The 19,184-nt window shown below is 30.7% G+C and overlaps 1 protein-coding gene across 18 annotated transcripts in view; it reads right to left on the bottom strand.

Annotated features, from left to right (window-relative positions):
* Window positions 1–19,184, bottom strand: part of lola (longitudinals lacking) — a 604,955-nt gene that overhangs the window by 198,653 nt on the left and 387,118 nt on the right. The window contains exon 5 of one of the 18 annotated variants that reach the window (XM_072526373.1): window positions 1,925–8,130. The exons of 15 other annotated variants lie outside the window; for them this stretch is intronic. In XM_072526373.1, coding sequence (XP_072382474.1) covers window positions 7,934–8,130 — 197 coding nt within the window. In that variant the 3' untranslated portion in view covers window positions 1,925–7,933. Of the gene's footprint in view, window positions 1–1,924; window positions 8,131–10,720; window positions 10,918–15,363; window positions 15,664–19,184 lie in introns of those variants that run through there. 2 more of the 18 variants (XM_072526379.1, XM_072526345.1) reach the window with 2 other exon arrangements.

A 19,184-nucleotide genomic window follows, 5' to 3' on the forward strand; every position in this document is an offset into this window, starting at 1 on the left:
ATCTAGCACACCGATTCAATTCAGTAAAATATCAAGATATAATAGGACAAGAGACTCGTTATTACTCACTGTTGAAAAGATAAACAGTTATTTGATAAGATCTAAGACTACAGAAGGCTAGTACGTGCTCATATAATTAAAAGTAGAATAATAATACTCCAGTATACCACTCTAAAAATGTGGTATAACCTCCAATGTCCATCAAGACGTATCAATTTTGACCTCTATTTACCGTTAACTTCAAAATCTATTCTGTGCCGAATTGTAGTTTTACGTTAAAGGTGAAATCCACCCCAGCTACAGGGTCAAAACCTTTATATTAAAAAAACTTATATTTTAAACAAAAAATGTATAAAATTTTGCAAAAAAACAATACTTTTACCTAAATGAAAATTTTTATTTTCTTATGTTTTTATCACGAATAACTCAAAAACTGTACATTTTATCGAAAAAAACAGAATATAGATAAAATGTAGGTTATAAAAATCAAATTGATGTTTTTTATTTTTGCTGTAATCCTAATACAAATCGAGTTATAACTCATTGAAGATGACAATTTAGTATTTAACGAAACATTTTAAAAACTCAATATAAAATAACAGGAAAAAAAATTTACTAAAAAAATTCGTAATATATTTTTTAAAGTTCTTTAAAAAAGAATTAACATGAGACTTTGTAAAACTCTTTAGCTCTAGCATATTATTATTTAAAATTAATGTGCTTGGTTACTAAGGCTCCTTACAAGGTTACATGTTACAATAAATAATATGTTACAAAATACAAAATGTTATCGTACAATGAAATTATATTTTATAATACAACTGTATATCTTTAAGGAATTTTAGGGTGGAGTTAATTTGATCCGCATTACTTCGGATATCTCGTATATTAGGCTTGAGGTGATAAAATAGTCTTTTGGCAGAATATTGACGGCATTCGATGAGTATACGATTGACTTGATTGACTTGACAGATTTGACAAGTAGGTCGGTTGCTGGATGACATCAGGTAACCATGTGTTAATTTTGCATGTCCGATCCGAAGTCGCCTTGCCACGATTACATCTCGTCTATAATAGACTATAATAGTCTATTATAGACAAACTTTTAGGGCCAAAAATACGAAGACTATCGATTAAATGAACTAAGGAAGCTATGATAAAAATAAGATCGACTATTTTTATTCGCGAGAAAAAAACCTTAGGCTACAGCAAAACTAAAAAAAGCAATCTATTTGATTTTTTATAAGCAACATTTTATCAATTATTAACAGCTTTTTCAATAATATGTAAAGTTTGTGAGTTATTCATAAAATTTGTTGAAAACATACGAAATATTTAAATTTTTAATCACAAATAAGTCTAAAAGTATTGATTTAAAAAAAATCTCTATAGAAGATTTTTTGGTTGCAATATATTTTTCTATCGATTTTTGGGGTTATTTTCAATGTCAAGATTTCAATCCGTCAGCCGGAGTGGATTCCACTCCCAAGGTAAAAGTACATTTCGGCCTAGGGTAAATTTTGCTTGTTAAGATATTCCCTAGTTACTGATAAAATTTTAAGATTTTGATGGAATTCTGAGTTAAAATCCTTGGTATTTATACGGATATAAAAACAATAATATAATTAATAGTTACATAACAATATAAATTGACCACACGCAATTTTATGACTACCGCACTGCAGTCTGGGACTTTTACGCATTTACTTGTGATTCCAGGTGGGAACCGCAAATAAACATAAATAAATAAAAGATATGCACGAAAGAATTATTTAAACCAAAGTGATTTAAGTAGTTTGGTTAACAGTTTGTATTTGTTTAGAAAGTAAATGATTTTTTTTATCACTCAAGCGTTTCATAAAATTTTTCAAGCGTAGAAAGAACGTTGTCGATTATGCCGCCCTCCTTTAACGTTTATTTTCAATATTGGAGTGTTAGAAACAACAATTGTTGAGCTTATATTCTGAAAAAAATTTTAAAAACACGCTCACTAACATCAAAGCGGGAGTTACCGCTAATTGAAAATTAATTAACAACTTACGATATGCGGATAACACTGTGATCATTGCAATTAATGTAGAAGGTTTACAACCTCTAATCGAAAGCTTTAGTATGAATAGTGCTAAGATGAGAACTACTATAAACGCTAAAAAAATGAAATATGTGCTAATTATAAAAAGACCACATATTGACAATTAATGGTAATGTGATAGAACAAGTAGAAAAATATCACTACTTGGGAACTTTGATCAATGAAACCAATGATCACACTGCAGAAATAAACAGGCGAATAGAGAGTGCCAGATCAGCATTTATACGAATGAAGCCATTCCTAACGTTCAGAAATCTTAATTTGGAAATCAGACTACGTCCCATTCGATGTTATATATTTTCAATACTGTGATATGAAGCTGAGACGTGAGACATTAAAAAATGCACTTTAAAAAGAATCGAGGCTTTCGAACTCTGTTTATACCGCAGAGTATTAAAAATATCGTGAACTATAGAATTACAAATAAAGAAGTATTGGAGGGGTTAGTAAAGAAACAGAACTAATCACCCTTATACAAACCAGAAAACTGGAATATCTAAGCCACGTGATGAAGGGACCAAAATATAAAATTTACTTCAGCAATTTATTTATCAACTACAAGTTGATAAAAATACAACATAAATTATATACATGCTCTGAACAAGTATGAACCTGTCTTGACTTGATCTCAAATAATAATTATTTAAGTACTATATTAACAACACCAAATAATGAGTGGGTTTAGTATGATGCTGAAAAAATAGCATTATTTATTAATCTAGTACTTTTTCAATTAAAGTAGTCCAAACTTATAGTATCTAATTATCCCTACTCACTGAAAATTGATAGTTTTATCATGTCAGAATGTTCGAAAAGACTGACCCACAACATACAAGATGCAAGAGAAACTGGTCTATCTTTCTATTTTTTTTAATATTAAAGAAGAAAAATAACAAGTTCCTCAGGGGAAGCAAATTTTAATTCTTGTACAATATATTTGAAAAATTATTTGGATACAAAATCTCATTTTAGAGATTAATTGCTTATGTTTTTGGGACTAAAGTCGCACTGGATTTCCACTGAAAACTAGCGCTATATGTAGCATTTACATTTCTTTGTTTTTAAATGTAATCGTTTTTGGCACTTAAAAAAATTATGTAACGTAAAGAACCTCGCAAAGTACTCACTCAATAAACTGTAAAAAAATTTAGTCAGCAATAAATACAAACAAATAGAAAAAAAAAAACTAAATCTAATATATTTAGGTCGGTATTTTTATGACGGTACAACAATAACAATAATTGTAAAATGGGGTACTAATCGGCGTACTCTTTTATTAGTCCATTTTAAGCAAATCTGACTCTTTGGCAAATAATAATTAATTGGTGCAACATATTTAGAAGACTTTTTTACAGGAAGACTTTTTTAAACATCCATAATATTGTATCAAAATCATCGTCTAGGTGTATTACAAAGTAGGGTTATGTAAAAAAGTAGTTACATATTATACAGAGTTGGTTGTTACCACTCGTTGAGCTGCGTCCATTTTTCGAGTGGGAATTTGTATGTTCCCTTAAAAATTTAATTCTTTAATATCGGCCTATTGTCATAATCATAAAATGTATTACTTTAGTTATGTAATTTAAACATCATCTGACTTATGTGGCTAATTTCAAAAACTATGTATGTAGAAAGAAGTTTTTCACTTATGATGATCCGATAGGACTGAAAACGTTCTGAAAATTTTTAAATCCATTTTGGATATTTAAAAAAAAACTTAATAAATTTATACCATTTTATACAAAGTTTTTACTTCATAGTAAGTTTTTTAAAACTATGGTATACTGCCAAACACTGGGATTACCCTTTTAAATTTTAGTTACATCTATTATACAGTATAAATCAATCACAGTCATAGGGATTTCATAGGATTGAGGGAATAAATCATGTTTTTTTAATATTAAATTTGTTCAGTCGTTTGTTAAAAAATATTAATTTAGCTCAAAAGTATGCAATGATATCCATTTACATTAAAAACATTTCCTTTCGATATCGTTTGTAAAATATTGATTTTTTTTTGACATTGTTAGCTGCCGATATCACCATTTACAGTTTTACTAATTAATTAAATCTTATGGTTTCCACCTTAGTAATAGTCGACCTCAGACATCCGTGCCATTTAATGATGATTGCTGTCCACTACACCACCGAAGCTTTGAATGAAAATGTAACTATAATTACATGTTCACTCGCATTAAAATTTATAAAATATATAAGTATAATATTTTAACCGTCTTCTGGAATTCTAAACCAATGGTTTAGAGGGGCTCCGACTTTTTTTGAAATGTTGTTCACATACCTTGTGGTGTTCTTCTCCGGGCTCTCGCTCGTTGCCTCGTTCCCTACTGCTTCTCCAGACCATGTTCACGTACCACACGACCAAACAATTATTTTTTCGTTAACAGTATTTCGGAGCCATTAACGTGCAGCTGTCTAAGGATTGACTCGTTGGTTCTTCTTGGGGTCAGGGTATTCGTAACATTCTTCACCAGCAAAATATTTCGAACGCGTCTTAAGTGCATGGCAACTAGAAATAGGCAAAAATTGCCATCTAGAACCCATTCAGAGATATTATCTCAGGATCAGCAGCAACCCCTATTGGTAGTTTTACGTTACCATGCAGGGTATCTGTTAAAAATTTTAACATCACACCACCATTTTAACAAAAATGTAACACATAATATATTTTGTACCATTTTAGGAGCTTCGAACTAAATATTTAGTGGCTTGACTCATGTACACCTGATAATACACTGATGATAGACTTTTTAGTCCGAAAACGTTTTGTGATGAAGCCCGAAAGGGTGTTTTGGACAGTTTATAAAGGATTTTTAAATAAAACTTTTGTGGTTCATGGTATACACCCATCCACAGGAATTTCATTTTTCTTGTGAATTCAGAATTTTTTCTCTTGTGTTCCTTCCTGACATAAATCCTGATCGCTCTTCTAGTATTTCAGGGAGCAAGTACAGCTTAAATCTGTTCTTGTTTCAGTGACATGGTTAAAATTATTTTAAAATAATCTGCAGCATGACTTTGAGTATAAGAGCAATGGTGCGGACATTTTCTCATATTTATTTGAATCCTTTTTTGTGGATTGGTACATAAACTGAGTTGATCCAGTCATCCAGCCACTTACATGTTTGTCATATGCTTTGGCAGATCCAGTAGATTATGCCTACCTACACTTCACCTCTTGCCAGCCATATTTCTGCTGTTACTTAATCTATAATCGGGGCTTTACGCACTTTTAGATTTATAAGTGCTGCTTGCATTTATGGTCTTAATTATTGGCTTTAATTGGTCCCCTCCATTATGCACCTGTAAGGGCGCACTTACAGTATCATTTTTCATAATAATATCTTCTGCTTGGCTCGTTGGGACATATACTTAAATTCCACAAGGAAACTAAGTTCCTGTAGTTGGCTGTATACCATATATTAAAAAATTTTTTCAATAAAATCCTTTATAAAAAGGTATATAAAAAACCCATTTGGGCTATGTTAAATTGACAAAACGTTTTCAGAATAAGTATTCCATCATCAGTGTCCTAAAAAGCATTTAACCACTTATTTAAGAAGAACATGAAATAATTTAAGTTTTGACTAAGGTTAATGTAAAATGTGGTTAATACTTACAGGTTAATACATGGAAATAGCCACTAAATATGGGGGTAAAAACCCTTTAAAAATTGCTAAATGAAATTTAGTTTACATTATGTCTAGTTTATAATTAAGATGGTAAAGTTACCGTTGGATTGGTAACATGGCGACATATGACTCTACATTAAGTTGCAAGTCCTGAGACGGTATGTCTACGAGGACTTTATTAAAGCAACTGATTGAAATGACAATCTTGACAGGTTATGACGGAAGTTGTGACAGAGCAGTCAGTGTAACTGTATATGTCTATTTAAGACAGAAGCCAACGTTGTTTAAAAATTGTGAAAGTTGAAATAAAAATAAAATTAGAACAGTATCAACCATCAATGTTATTGTTTTAAATTATGTATGTGAGATGAAATTGTGGTGAGAAAATTATGTGATTATAGTTAGGCAACCAACTATACAGTGTCAAGTGGTGTGATGAAAAGATTCTAATATAAGGCCCTTTATGTTTTAATAACATTTGGTACCTGGAAAATGGAAACTAGACACAGGTGGAAAGTTGAGTTCTTGAAAAAGTATAGGAATTAATATATTTAATATGTGAGAATGTTATTCAATGAATGAAATGAAACTATTGTAATATAAAGTTCATGTAAAAATTAACTTATAACTCAATTATGTTAGGCCCTGTATGTCAAAAAACAACATTTGGTACCTGGTAAATGTAAAACTTCTTGAGTTGTAAGTTCATGAATATAAATATGTATCTGATTGGGTGTTAACAAACTGAGTGATGTAGTTATATTTTGTGTTGTAAGTATATGAAATGGACAAAATTTGATGGTTGGAAGTGGTTTTGTAATATATTGATCGTAAATTACTCAACTTATAACTTGAGAAAAGGCCCTATCTGTTATAAAGCAACACTAGGTACATAGGAAAAATAAAAGATTAAGTTATAAGTTGGTAAGTTGAATGAACTATTGGTCTATATTGACTATAATAGTAAAATGAAATTGTTGTAGGTGGCTCTGTTAAATTAGAGTAAAGAGAATGAAAATCAAGGTGTTTTTGAGAAAATTATGATAAACGGATAGACTACAGAAGGCTGAGGTCCCCAGAGAACCGAAGCCAAACCCTGAGGGAGTTGTGTAGAGAAGTAAAGTAAGAATTTAATAATCTGGAAAAAAAATATACTTAAATGACGTTTAGATTCATTGGGTTCGGCCGAAATTTTACTACAATAATTCTGTCACTAACTGCTGTATATTCTTTGACAGCTTCTTTGTTTGCTTGATTTAAGATTGTAGTGCACATTATTCGTCCCTGGCATGCAAGAAAATTCGGGTTCAAATCAATGTAAATCCCGATTAAACAACGGTGCCCAAAAAACCTTAAAGAGATATGATTCGAAAGAAAAATAAATATAGATATAAAATGGCATATTTAAACGTAGTTTTTAGTTGTTATTTACTTTTTGTTGTGATGTGAAGGATCGCTTACACTCCTAACACTTAGACTCTATAGTATGCAGTGTTCTTATTGTTTGGAACATCTTGTCTGTATTTTATTTAATTGGCAGTTATAACAGTATAACAGTAAACATAAAATATGATTGAAGTTATTTCGAAACAACTGATAATATTGAAGAAATTCTGATATTATTCAACATGTATTTTTAAATAAAAATAATCAGATTTTTTTCTTAAAACTATATCTTGTTTTTGATTATGCCATAGTTATTTAAATTCAATAAACTATTCGTGTATGCATATTATCTATACAAGTCCCATGACGGTTCATCTTTTTTTTAATAACTCTTAATAACGAGATTATCAAAGCTGAACAAAATTTAGGTTTGATACATCTTGTCTAACTCTCATAACATTTATATAATTATTAACAAGATTTAGTGCCGTAATAAAAATAGAAATTGTAGTACTTCTTGCGAATCGAAATAGTTTTTTGTTCCTTTTCTCATAGCTAGGTCATCAATTATCTTATATTCTTATCATTCATGTCTAAATATTTATGGATGTCAATTGACTAAAATTTGTTTTATGTCTTACTGGAGCTAGTAGTATCTTTGAGTTTTACCTAAATTATTGCCTTATAAGGGCATAATTTATCAGTCTAGGTCAGCGAATCACCAGAGCGAGTAATTTACACGATACTGAAATTTATAGATCTTGCAAAAAATCTTCCAGATTTGCAAAAAATAGACTAACTTAACCTAATAAAAATGCTCAAAATTATGAATCCTTAAACCATGCTTCCTTAAGTCTGTCCTATAATAATACGAATTGGTACAAAAGATACATTTATATCTCTTTTCTTTTCCACATTCGACTGTTAAATGTCTGGATAAATTTTTTACAAGCGTATACGATTTATCACAATTTGGGCAACGAAATCTTCGTCGAGCACAAACTAAAAAGAACATAAAATTAGAAAAAAAAATCATTATAATAGAAAACATAAACAAGTGCTCCCGAAAATAAAATGTGCAAATAATATTAAAATTATATATAATGGCAATACTTATTTACGAAAACTAAAATTGGAAAAATAAGAAACGCAAAACAACTTTTATTTCATAAAGAAAATAAAAACAAAATAATATATCAATTTTATCTTAACCTAGTAGAAAACAAAAAAAATATTGCTATGCATTTTTTAATGTGCTCACGTGAATGTAAGTATTGGCAAAATGATTTGAATTTTAACGCAATAAGGCTAACAGGATTTTTCAAGAAATTTTCTATTACGCATTATTTGTCTTGTAGGTATTATTAATCGACTAAAAAGTAAAAAAATAATAAATAAATTTAACTTTGTTCTGTTTAAACAGGTAGTCTATTGGATGTATATTGATGTAGTATAACAGTAAACAACATATATAGAGACAACAATAGTAAACCACACAGATAAAGCGAAAAAAACATCAAACATATGCTGATATTGTCGAAAGGAAATAAAATAGTAACAAACAAATTAAGTATCACTAAATTTGAACTAATAAAAAAAATCCTTTCATTCACTTTTTTACTGTAACTTGTTTGGATGGGGAGTAGGGGACTGAAAGAGAAATCCAGGTGCAAGTCGGATCACCTTGCAAACCGGCTGTCAGGTGTTTTGAAGGAGACAACGGTAAGCTTTGGGACGTTGGTCTATAAATTTGGGATGGGGGTATATTTAAAAAATTGGTAATTAAAATGTCCCAATGAAAATAAAGGATTTTGGTAATAAAAGAAAGGGAAAAAATGGGCGCCACCTAGTCATTTGTTGAGGGACGAGAAAAACTCCACATTTGACCTAGGAGCAGATTAACTTAAGAAAGATAACAAATTTAGGCCAAAACTCAACAAAGCATTACGGAATGTCAACACATTGGCAAAATAAACAAATTAAACAAAGTAGATAGCGAAAAAAAATATCAGATATTAAACAAATACTCCAAAAATGAGACGGAATACTTTTATAATCGAGTAAAGCTGTAAGGTGAATTCAAATACTAAAAGTTAGTAAAACTTAGACATTACCTCAGCTATGGCATACTATCATGATAATATTGGTATTAACATTTACTGTCTATTTAAAAAAAAAACCATCAATTAACTGAACAAAAACTATCACTTAACATACAAATTTTTAGGTTGTACACAAAAAAACAAACAAAAGATCATTACGGAATACAAAAAAAAATTTAAGGGACATACCCTATATAAAAAATCTTCGCAATTCACTGCACTAAGTACATAATATGTAAAAATAGTTTAAATAAAATCAGGTTTGATTAGTTAAAAAAATTGGCTTGACCAAATGTCTCCATAAAAAATTTTAGCTTCCATTAATTTGTTTCATCAGAAAGAAAAGCGAAACAAGAAAATACTATATTTGTCCTTCCAAATTTGTACTATCTCCAAAAATTCAGTGAACTGCAATTTGAAATACTTTTCACCGGCATATTGCAATTCAAAGCTCTCGCACTATTTCATTGACTGCACACTGTCACCCTACTACACTACAGCCAAAAGTACATTTAAGCTCCAAAAATGATATTCAATCTTAGATGGACCAATCAAGAATATCTGGTACTGGATCCACACTGGGAAGTGTATATTTCCTACATCGAACTGCTACGACCGCCCTCATGGAAGTGCACTCAATCAAATCGAATTTTTTAGTGACCACTAATGTTTTATTTTTTCACGTCCTTCTATTTGAGTTTTCCGACGTATGCAATTCATTACAAACAAAAACAGACATAAATTTTGTTTAGTAATTATCTATTGCCTACATCGCCGCTTTAAAGATCAGCGAAAGAGCCATTTGTTTATTATAGACAGATTCCAAGATGTTAAGATCATCAATATTAGAAACACAAAGAGATTAACGATCTTTTTTGGATCCCACGATATACCGGGTAAAACGAACATGCTACAATATAAGAAAATGGACAGTATGGTATGCAGCAAAAACAAAATGACAAGCACAACGTAAACTAAATAACTAAATAAAATAAGCTAAGATAGCACAGCCATTTACCGAAAAATAATAAGATTAACAAACTATAATTGATTGCTATCTTAAGAAATTATCAAAGAAACATCGAAGATGTAATAAATCTGGAGATAAGAAAAACTAAAAACAGAAAGGAATTCTAAAAAAACACTCATAATGAGTAAATCCTGCAACTTAAAAATATATACATCCATACTCATTACACATACAATAGATGTTTAGTATTTAGGAAAAATTTTCTTATTCGATATCCATATATTCTCTTAATTCTAAACTGTTTTGAATAATTGGCATTACATCTCTTAAATATGCGATTTGCTTATTCGTTTTTTTTTTCGTTTGTATTCGTCGTTGTAGTATAAATATTATAAACAGGTTTGGTTATAAAAATTGAGAAGGTAGCCAGAAAGACGGATATATTAAATTTAAACTTGAAGTATATACAAACTATAGGTAAAATATTGATTAAAAAAATAGTAATAACTAAATCAATATTCGAATTCCTGTTAATCTAATAAAATACTGCATGTTGTGAATACAAATGTTTCTTAAGTACACATTTATATGCCGTTCTGTAACCGCAGATTCTACACTGCTCCGTAGGTTCCTTGTTGCACTCATAGGTTTTGTGACGAACCAGACTTTTATAATTTTTATAGGTTTTTCCACATGCCGTGCATACATTCTGATATACTAAAAAGAGAAAAAGTCACTTGTTTTGTTTACAACTGCAATAAACCAACCCTGTGAGGGAAAAATGTAGAGAATTTAAAATTATTGATGATGAAATAATGTCACTTAATGCATTGTGAGATAAAAAGTGTAATTTCCAAATTAACCTTTAACGATTATCAAATTATCAGGTATTGATAAAGTATTAGCGATTTTTAACATTTTGGTCACTGAAACAACTTTGCAATGTTCATCGCTAATCACTATTTAGCCAACAACATGTTTCGCAGTGAAACAAGTTGCTTGTGAAAAAAAAAAAGATTGTTTTATATTACAGAACATGGTACTTGTTTCAGAAATTACCACATGTGTTTCCCTTGTACGTTATATAAAACCTATATAACAACAGTATAAAACTTATGTATGTGTTTATTTAAGTATGTGTAGAATCGGTTGTAAATTGATTTAAATTTATAACTTATTTTATATAAATATGTAAACATAAAACATAAAACAATGTATTCTAGTAAGCAGTTTCTTCACTAAACAACGGAGTTAAAACTAAACTAAGTTCTATACTAATACATTTAATAAGTTTATTTAACAGATAATTCTGACTAACTAGACGGCGATGAAAAATGCGTGATGCATGTTTACACATCTGACGTACAATGAAAGTATTTTACAGTGTTGAATAGAGTACAAAATAGAATAATTCTAGAAAAATATCTTATTTTATTCAGAATAGTCGATGGTGACGGCGCGCCGTAGCGTGACGAATTCTTAACCGCACATTCCCGAATGCTCTCTGCATAGACCAGCTATAGCTACGTCTAATCAATCGATTTCAGGCCCAGCTGAAAATTGAGTCTTTAGAAAGACCTCTCGGGTCATTTACCTAAACGGCGAATTTCCAAATTCCAGCGATTTATCGATCAACAACTCCATATTAACATACTTAAAATACGGCCCCCTTGTGCTGTTATTTGGGATAATGTCCTAAGTAATAAAAACTCATAACGAAATATATTTCAATTCCCTAAAATACTTTATTTCGTTAACCTTACATTGTTTATATTTTACGACTAATATCGAGACATATTCATAAACACATGTTTGCGACCTACAGTAACGTTGTGAAACACTATTCTACTACAATAATTATTAACGATTCTTATTCTAATCCAGTCCGCGTATATCTATATACATTTAATTACAGAAACAATTGTGTGTTATTCAATGTCACCTGTTCACTTTGGGTTCAACCCGATTTAATGTTACTTCAATAATTATAAATCACTAGTATATTGACTAAGTGTTAGATTATTATACTTTAAATCTTTTTTGCATTTAATGCCTAAGGGTTTAAATCTTATTGCATCCTTGATTACGACTAACTGGTATTCGGAGCTTATTAAATCTCCTTGCCTTATGGTACCTCTAAGCGGAGAAGTAGTGGCGATTAGTACTCAAAGCCAGAAGAGCTCTAAGTAAACTGACCGGACACTAGGCCTGCACGCAAGGACAGTGCTAGTTTCCATTTCCATTAAATTTTTTTTAATGTCAGCCAGTAGTCTTTTGTATGTAAGCGTGTGTATTGCAATATTTGTCAATATGATGTCTGAGAGCACAAATAATGTTGATGACGAGTATGAAGAAACTGTTTATAAGGTTAACGTCATGTTTTTTTATAATAATGTTTAACGTGAAGCTCTTAAAGGTCTTCAACTAAAATATAAACAACCAAAAACACAAATAATCCCAAAACCAAAACTTACTGTTCTCGACAGTGTCAAATGACTTTGTTACTGACTCCTTATCGTTCACTAAACTCAAATATATTTGACTTCAGTGGACGCTAACAACTTATTGAACATTGGAACGGAAACTGGTTTTCCGTGGAGCTGTTCCAAAAACAGGGGATACCTTCGGCAAAAAACGGTAGATTTCGTTAAATCATGTACACACTTTTAAATTTGAAATTATAAACAGCCATATTTGGAGCAATAAATATATTACAGTATAGATTTAACACGTCATATGAATACCTAATAAACAAATACAAAATTATTATGTTAGTAAAACATTATTATTATCTACACAAAAATAAATATCATTATAACAAATTGTTAACAAAAAATTTGTAACGTTTGTTATTTTATATTTTTACTCATTTTCGGGAAGATTTTGTATCATTCATACATTCAAGAAATTTTCTTTAATTGGAAAACTAAAGCAATGTTCTCGGTTGATGTAAGTTTTTGTATTTAAAAGATCTGTAATTATTCTGCTTAACTCATTCCTGTTTTGTCTTCATCAAATTAGTGACAGAAAAAATTCTTTCTACATTTGCAGAAGAATGTGGAAGACATAACATATTTTTCACAAATTTCGTTATAGTCATCACTTCGAGAAATTTGCTTCACATTTTCTTCTTCACAAAATTCATAAACATCGTCAGTAAATGTCTGACAAATCTCATTATTACGAAGTAATCTTCACTCTGAATCTAAATCTTGTATTTCTTGCCAAAATAATATATTTGGAAAAAATGAAGCCACGTTTGCAATCCACCTTATAGATCCATTTCTACAATTTCAGGATTGATAAAATTAAACGATTGTGTTGGACATTTTTTAATAGAAACCGTGAAACTCTTTCAATATAAAGATCCAAGCAGCAAAATTTGAACAATCTTATATCTTTATCACTTTCAACGTTCATCCACTAACTGTACAAAATTTCTTGATATTTTACAATCAATATTTTCGAGGGGAATTGCTGTTAGGTTTTAAGTAACAATCACAAAATGTACGCAAAATATTACATTAGCGTACAAGACCTGTAATTTTGGAGCTTCGGGTTGCACCTTACGGTTCAAATTATTAAAAAATGGTAAAACATAATCAATAAATATGAAGAAAAGTTTAATTTGTGGATTATTTTAATTTTGGAGAATGTTGTCTACAGCCAAGACTCCGACACATCACTTTCGGAAACAGCAATTGTAAAACATAATTGCATCAACCAAATTGTTCCAATATTCGGTGTACAACCTGGTGTACCCAAAAACTATGCTGTTTGTGAAGGGTGAAGAATTTTATGAATTTTATTATTGCAAAATAATTGATATTCTTTATATTCGGCAATTCTTTCGGACTTAAACTGAAATAATTAAAAATGTCTCTAGTGAGATCTTGAGAACGTTAGGAAGTTTTTGACAAGCGTAAAAGAGAACAAAGGAAATGAGCGACATAAAAATTTCATTATATATAAATTGGAAACATCGATTTTTAACATACAACAGAATCATGTCTTCCCATCATTACTTTTGCTCGGTGAGAAGCAAAACCCATCATACTTCATCGTCTTTATATGGAATTGAATTTGTTAAAAAAGAAATCTTTAGTATAATTGTATAATAATCCGGTAACATCTGCACTGCTTAACTGTATAAGGTCAAAAAAGTATCTTCAGGCACAAAAAATCTTGTATCATAATGTTTTTAAAATATCTTACTACTAGACATATATGCATTTGTGTCGACCTGTCGATGTCCGTCGATTCATCTATGATGAGCGAGAATTTGCTTCTTTTTATCTTCCGACAAGTTCCTAAAAGATTTTCTTCCTAAAGCATTTTGCAGGATAGCTGTTGTTTTTCTCCTGGCATATGCTAACCCTTGAACGATTTTGTAATCCGGACAAATTTTTGCTATTACTTTTGGTAAATGGTCCATTACCAAAAAACGAAGATTGTGTTCCGCTTTAAACGCTGACAATCGTATTTTGGCTAAAAATTATATGTTAATAAAATTTCATGCCTTCGGTCTTGTATGTGTTCCTTTAGTGATCTCGCTACAGATAACCCCACTCCAGATAAATTTTTCGATGACTGCTTATCATTTTCACCTTATCACAATGAAATTTGAAACTTTTATGTTTAAGTAAAGTTTTTTCCACTAAATATTAATGTTCGTCACAGCTTTTGCATCGGGTAAAAGTTTTTTCTCTTTTTCTTCTGCAAAGCGATCCTTTAAACTCATCAATTTTCTCTCAGTCTTATTTATAATTTTGGAAATATTTTTGCTTTTTTGTAGGACTCGGGCCTGCCATAGGTTCACTGTCACTACTATTATCCATTATTTTTAAAATAACAAAAAAAAAATATTGTTCTTAACAGGAGTTGAAAGGATTTAAATAAAATGAAGCGGAAATTGCGGCTGGCTAATATTTGTAGCCTCAAAAAAAGTACAAAATTACGAATCTCCGGAGATTTCACTATCTTTTCAAAATTAATTTTTAAACAATATAGAATTACGAACCTCCCTTCTTCTTAGTACTTCTCTTTCAACTTTTGATATGGTGGATATATGTAGTAGTTTCAAACGAAACCACTTATTGTTTAAAATTTTATTTAAATCTAAGTACCCTTTACCTTACCTACTCAAAAAAGCAAAGATTTAACTCTATTCGAGAACCGAAACATGTTAAATGAATTTAGTAACATTTTAATATAATACATTCAACTTATGAAATGGCTTGAAACACCTCAAACATAGTCCAACATTACAAGCTTCACACGTTATTTTGGATCGAACTTGTCTCTTCATGGTGCTGCATTTTGCACAACGTCTATAGGTCCCCTTCACTGGTAAGTGATCTCCAACATTTAGTAGTCTGTCTGAATTTTCAAGAGTACTTTGGCGATGATGATCCTTTCGCAGTTTTTTGGCTCCCACTTGAGTTGCTGCTTTATATTTTCTGACTACAACAAGATCTTTAAATAACATTTAGTTGCAGAAATATATAGGAAAATAGGTATAGGTATTGGCCACTGGATTATTGACCTGCATGGTGTCTTCTAATCACTAAAATCGAATTCGAATATTGAACACTTTATGAAATCCCATTATAGTTAGGATTTCTTAGGACAAAAGATTTAAAGTTTTTCCACATCAAATTTCGCTAATAACTTACTGAACATCTCTGTACACGAGAAAAAGAAATAGATAATAACAGGCGACCAAAACTTTCTAGTACTGCAGCAACTACTTCTCCTGTCTGCAGAGGCCTTTAAAGTTTTTTTTAATAACTTGGCCAGTTTACAACTTAGTTAACTATAAATTTTGCCTTTTGCCGAAGACAATATTGTGAAATTGTTGTTACAAAAAGTGAAAATTAAAATAATAGTAAAAATAAAGTTTGTCATATCTGATGTATGTGTTTTATATTTAATCATATTTATCCAGTCGTCAGAGTCTCTAAAAACGAGAGGAACAACTGAACTTTGTTGAGAATATCAAGTTTCGGACCCCAAAAAAGATGTAAAAAGATTTGCCCCTCCTACTCCGAGATTTCCGCTAAAACCCCCCTCCGATAAACGCTAAAACACCGATTTATCAAAAATCTGAACGCCGTAAAAAACAGTGTGGTTGATACAAATTTTATTTAAAAACACAATACAATTTGAATGATTACATAGATACATAGTAGTTTAATGAATAGTGACGTTTCATTCTGGAGAAGGCTAGGTAGATTTGAATTTTTAATTATTTTTTTAAGATCATTCGGTAAAAGAAAATCAAAATTTTCATCATTTTCAATCCGTGGAAAAAAAAATAAGGCGTGTTCAAAAAAATCTTTTCTAAATTCATTCTTATTCATTGATTTATGCAATTAATTTATTGATTATTCAATCATTTTTCACTGTCATACTTATAAACTCCCGTGTGGGGTTTGCTGGTTCTCCATCAGGCGCCTCCCCAGGTGGCGGATAGGGTAACCAGAGTGGGCGGCTGCAAAAAGCGTCTGCGTCCAGAGGATCGGCTAAAAAGCAAACCGGAGAATGCAACGAGAAACCAACCTGATAAATATTTGCCACAAAAAAAACTACAATGAAAGCTAGAAAAGAAACGGCCCCTAGTCTCCGACATATCTTAGATGAACAATAAAATCTAGTACTTCCATTGACCGGTCACTAGGGAATTTTCATTGTTATAGTCTAATCTTCAAAACCTATATCATGAAATTTCGATTTTTAGTTTTAGCAACAAAGTATTTGAAATATGCCTAAAAACGCTAAATAAACGCTGAATGAACATTAAAAGTACAGTATGTTTTTCAAAACTACACAACTTTAACTTCAAATTTAACGCAACGCCATCTTCGTAGGGTATTACCCCCGACGTGAGATCGTTATGAATGTGAAAATTTAAATTCAGTGATTTCTGAACATATTTCAAATATATAACGCAACTCATATTTGTTGCAAAACTCAAAAACGAAATTTCATGTTACAGGTTGTGAAGACTAGGGCTCTAACAATAACATAATTCCACAGCGACCGGTCAATGCAAGTACTAAATTTTATTGATCTCATGAGAATCGTAACAAATTTTCGACTTACTTTCCCTTTTCCTTACTTCACTTTAAAACGCATTTTCATTTTTACCAAGTTGAGTTAAAACAAAACTTTATATGAAAAATTGATTTTGCTCGCGTAACTGACATTCAAAATCACCGTTCGCTTCAAGAGTTGTTTCTGAGAGAGCGGTTCATTCTACACAAAAAATCCTAATAAAAATTTTTGTTCAAAATTATTTTAGCTACATTGCTTGTTTGATTTTTTTCTTGGGCGTACAGATTCTTGGTAGATCAATAGTTGGTTTTAGGGGGAGGCCCCGGGGGAAGGAAACTTTTTGCATCTTTTTTGGAGTCATAAAATTGACATTTAAAAACAAAACAGTGTGTTTGTTCCATTTTTAGATATTAAATCGCTGACGAATGAACTAAAACATTTCAAGAACATCAACAAGACAATTTTAGAACCTCTTTAGAAAATGTTTATCTGAAACAATTTAAACTATACTATAAGTTAAAATTCTGACTCGGTTATTTAATAATTTGTTCACATTTACATAATTTCTTCAAAATACATATTTTTTTAAATTTATTGTATTTAAAAAATCTATCAAATTTGACTTAATACAAAAGACCAAGTCAGTAAAATCCATTTACAGGGGAGTACTTCTCTTTCAACTTTTGATATGGTAGATATATATAGTAGTAGTTTCAATCCAAAAAAAGGTATCGTTTTAAAATTTTATTTAAATCTAAGTACCCTTTACAACAGATATTTAAAAAAGGGAAAGTTTAACTCTATTTATAATCTGAAACATGTTAATATAATACATTCAACATGTGAAATGGCTTGAAACACTTTAAACATAGGCCAACATTACAAGCTTCACACGTTATGTTGGATCGCTTCTCTGTCTTCTTGGTACTGCATTTTGCACAACGTCTATACGTCCCCTTCACAGGTAAGTGTTCTCCAACATTTAGTGGTGTGCCTGAAGCTCTAAGAGTACTTTGGAGATAATGATACTTTCGCAGTTTTCTGCCTCCCACTTGAATTGCTGGTATATATTTTCTGACTACAACAATATGAAACGAAAGTTTTTAACTGAATTGAAACATATTATTGGGTCACACTTTACTATTGTACATTGAAGTTATGAAATGGCTTGAAACATTTTAAACATAGTCCAACATTACAAGCTTCACACGTTATTCTGGATCGAACTGGTGTTTTCTTGGTGCTACATTTTGCACAACGTCTAGATGTTCCCTTCACTGGTAAGTGTTCTCCAACATTTAGTAGTCTGACTGAATTTTCAACGGTAATTCGGCGCCCATGATCTTTTCGCAGTTTTCTGCCTCTCACTAGAACTGCTGGTGTATATTTTCTGTCTACAACAAGATCTGTTAATAACATTTAGTTGTAGAATTAGATAGAAAAAATTGTTCAGAAATCTTTGGTGACATGATATTGGCCATCACCCGATCGATCTGTATGTTGTTTTCTACAGACCACTACAATCAAATAAGACAATTTATGAAATCCCAATATAATTACGACAAAAAATTTAACGTTCTTCTACATTAAAGTCTATCCATTTGCCTTTTTGCCCAGCGTGATGATATATTATATTCACTATAAGCTGCATTAATACTGCATTGTTGCATTAGTGTAATAAAGATTTTGATGAATTCTATTATAGTCCAGTCGTCAGAGACTTGGCCTGTAAAAATCATATGAACAGACTGAAGTTTGATCAGAATGTCAATTTTGGTACCCCAAAATAGATGCAAAAGATTTTACCACTATTACTCGATTTACCAAGAATCTGTACGCAGTAGAAAAAAATATTTTAAATAAAAAATGTAGCTTAGATAATTTTAAACAAAAATGTTAATTAGCACTTTTTGTATAGAATGAACGGT

This window comes from Diabrotica undecimpunctata, chromosome 3 (assembly GCF_040954645.1).
Source record: "Diabrotica undecimpunctata isolate CICGRU chromosome 3, icDiaUnde3, whole genome shotgun sequence".
Taxonomy (NCBI): Eukaryota; Metazoa; Arthropoda; class Insecta; order Coleoptera; family Chrysomelidae; genus Diabrotica; species Diabrotica undecimpunctata.